Below are 3,401 nucleotides of genomic sequence, written 5' to 3'. Positions count from 1 at the left end.
TTGTGTTTTTTTTTTGTTCCGGTTCAGAGGTCACACAGAAAGTTGTCTCCTACGTGAGCGCAGAAAACATTATATTTCCCATAATTTAAGCTTCTGCATTTTCCAAATGCACTAGTATTATTCAAACGTATTGTTCGGTTTGTAATCTTCGTACCGAACGGTTTAATACGAATACGTGTATCGTTACAGCCCTAGAAACGAATAATAACCGTAGCTGTGGCGCCATCATGAGGTTATTAGGTGGTATTTCAGCTGCAGGACAGCAGTGAAGGCCCAGGTATGAACTGATATATACAGTATATATATATACACACACACATACACATTTATGTGTATTACTATTTTTATTATTATTCATACTATAAATATTACTATATTGTTATAATTATTCTATCTTTTTGAGAAAAGGTCGTTGGTGATACGAACAAATTAAGAAATCTGACGAGTAGATTTTAAAGTGTAACGTTTGCCCCGATGGTCACAACGTCACCAACATCATCAGGAGATTCATCCTCAGGGGACCATGAACACGGAGACAGAGCCAGCGTCCTGCAGTGTGTGTGTGTGTGTGTGTGTGTGTGTGCAGTAAGAGGTGTCCTCACGTTGTCCCCGTTGGCGCGGAGCTTCCAGAAGGGCTGGATGAAGAGCCAGGAGCCCTCGTTCCCCGTCCCGTCCAGAGTGACCCGCATGGCGTTCTTCTCCAGCAGAGCCGGCAGACGCTTGTTCACCGTCAGGTACTTGTTGCTCTTCATGTGGAGCAGCTGGAGACAGACAACACGGACGTTTACGGTCTCTAGATGTTTGATAGAAACACTAAAGTATCAGTCTGGAGATGTTCTTCATGTGGATTCATCCGCCGCGGAAAATAGTCCCTCAAGAAAGTGTCTATTTCCTGTTTGTTTGATAAACAACTCCAGTAAATCACTGAAGAAACTATCTGTGTTTATAAAGACTGACGTCTTCAGGAAGCAGAGGTGAGGAGAAGGAAGGAGGGGAGAGGAGACAAGGTGGGGAGAAGAGAAGAAGGGATTGAAGACAACAAAGGGAAACAAGGAGAAGTGAGGACACGAGCAGATCAGAGGAAACAAGGAGAGGAGAGGACACAAGGAGAGGAAACAAGGAGGGGATAGATGAGGAAGGGAGGAAAGAGGAGACTAAGGGAATAGAGGAGGAGGAGAAGAGAACAGGAGTGAAAACAAGGAGAGGAAAAGAAACAAGATAAAGAAACAAGGAAAGGAGAGAGGACACAGGGTTGAGGAGACCAGCAAAGGAAACAAGGAGGAGAGAGGAGACAAGGAGAGGAGAAGAGAAGACAGAAAAAAAACACAAAACTTCCTGTTCTTGTCATTTATTAATATTCATACTTCCACTGCGGCTCAACAGGAGACCACAGAAGAAGAACTGAGTCGTCCACTTCTATCAAAAGTAAATTAAGAATAAATATTTTTAATGTTCAACGTCGACATGAAGGAGACGAACACGTCGAGTCTGAGAGGACATGAGAAGAAAGAAGACAAATAAAGAATAAGAACAGCTTCATGTGTGTTAACGGGAAAGGTGGAGTTCAGCTGTCATTCACACTGCAGTGTACACACCTTTAACACACACACACACCTTTCTCCTGCAGGAATCTTTATCTTAACAGTCTGACACAGTTTCACTCAGCAGCAACCACACCCAGATTCACTGTGTGTGTGTGTGTATATGTGTGTGTGTGTGTGTGTGTGTGTGCGCGTGTGTGTGTTATGATGACAGATCTTCAGCTCTGAAGCGAGGAGGTCAATATTGCCACTGACAGATAGCGATACGTTGATACACAGAGCCAAGCAGTAAGACAGGGTGTGTGTGTGTGTGTGTGTGTGTCAGACAGGTACAGTAATGATCACACATGTATCAGAGCAGTCAGAGGACACATGTTGCCATGGCATGGAGTGTTCCTGTTAGCCAGAATATATGATAAAGTATTTCCATACATATTTAAACCTCGTATGATATATTATGTAAAGTTACTCTCCAGCAACACGCGTCGTTACATGAATACAGTCTTTTCAAAATCAAAGTCTGTCTCCACAGGAAACTACTGAGTTGTGTTGTTTAGCGTCGATTTGTTCTCTAACAGTCAGTGCATCCTCACATTTACGCTATGCTACCAACGCTAGCAGCGTGACGCAGAGAGCTGATCCAATCACAGTGGAGCAGGAGGCGGGACAAAGAGCCCACCACGAAGATGTGATCAAATGTGTTTTATAAAATGTTTTATGAGGTGTAATTGTGTTTTATTGTTTCTACTGTGGACTTTATGTCTGGAGAACTGGACCAAAATGAATCTCGACATGTGGGATAAAAAGGAAGAAGAAACGATGCTACTCGTCCAGATGTTTCCTCGCCCACAATATAGTTCTCAACCTTTACTTCCTCAATATCAACCAGAGCGCTAGTCAGTCAAGGACTGTATTTAAGTACAATGTTCTTGTATTTGTACATGAGTATTTTCATAGTATGTTACTTTTACTTCTCTTCTACTACATCTCAGAGGTAAATATTATACTTTATTATCTTAAGTTAAATAACATTAAGATTCAATCAGCACGAGATCTTTCTACAGTAGATCTATGTAAGCTGACACAGTTCATATGGATGCAGTGTGATGTTACATAACCCGTGTGTGTGTCACACCTTCAGCCTCATGAACACACACCGATGAGTCAGCTCATTAATATCGTGCTCGGACCTGTCGCTGATTTACCTGAAGGACAGTTCCGTATTTGACGACGTCTCCGTGGACTTTCTTGTTTTCCGTCTCGTTCTGCTTCTGCTCCAGGTTGGACGCATGCTGCGAAACACACACACACACACACACACACACACACACACACACACACACACAGTTCACTCTGTTTAGTTGTAACATGGAGCAATAATACAACACAAATACAAATAACTTATCAGGTTTATCTGAAGTGTCAGTACAGGATGTGGTTAGCTTAGCACAAAGACTGGAAGCAGAGGGAAAATGCTAGCCTAGCCTCAGGCTTCCTTGCATGTGTGTGCGTGCGTGTGTGCGCATATGTGTGTGCGTGCATATGTGCGTGTGTGTATGTGTGTGTGTGCATGTGTATGTGTGCGTGCGTATGTGTGTGGGGGCGTGTGTGTATGTGTGCGTATATGTGTGTGTGCGTGCGTGTGCGTACGTGTGTGTGTGCGTGTGTGTATGGGTGTGTGTGTGCGTGCGTATGTGTATGTGTGCGTGCATATGTGTGTATGTGCGTGTGTGTTTGTGTGTGTGTGCGTGCGTGTGTGTACGTGTGTGTGCGTGCGTATGTGTATGTGTATGTGTGTGTGTGCGTGCATATGTGTGTGTGTGTATGTGTGTGTGTGCTTGCGTATGTGTGTGTGTGCTT

At 43.6% G+C, this 3,401-nt stretch overlaps 1 protein-coding gene across 1 annotated transcript; it reads right to left on the bottom strand.

Annotated features, from left to right (window-relative positions):
* Positions 1-380: 380 nt before the first annotated feature.
* Positions 381-2,833, bottom strand: LOC116379585 (inositol 1,4,5-trisphosphate receptor type 3-like; the record flags this gene model as incomplete). The annotated part of the gene is made up of 2 exons (XM_031841543.1): positions 381-761; positions 2,747-2,833. Coding segments are annotated over 2 exons (396 nt in total), but the record flags the coding sequence as incomplete, so codon positions are not given.
* Between the last annotated feature and the right edge of the window lie 568 nt (positions 2,834-3,401).

Source organism: Anarrhichthys ocellatus, unplaced genomic scaffold (assembly GCF_004355925.1).
Source record: "Anarrhichthys ocellatus isolate YVR2014 unplaced genomic scaffold, GSC_Weel_1.0 scaffold4643, whole genome shotgun sequence".
NCBI classification, from domain to species: domain Eukaryota; kingdom Metazoa; phylum Chordata; class Actinopteri; order Perciformes; family Anarhichadidae; genus Anarrhichthys; species Anarrhichthys ocellatus.
Note: the sequence above shows the minus strand (reverse complement) of the source record. Positions and strands in the feature narration are given on the sequence as shown.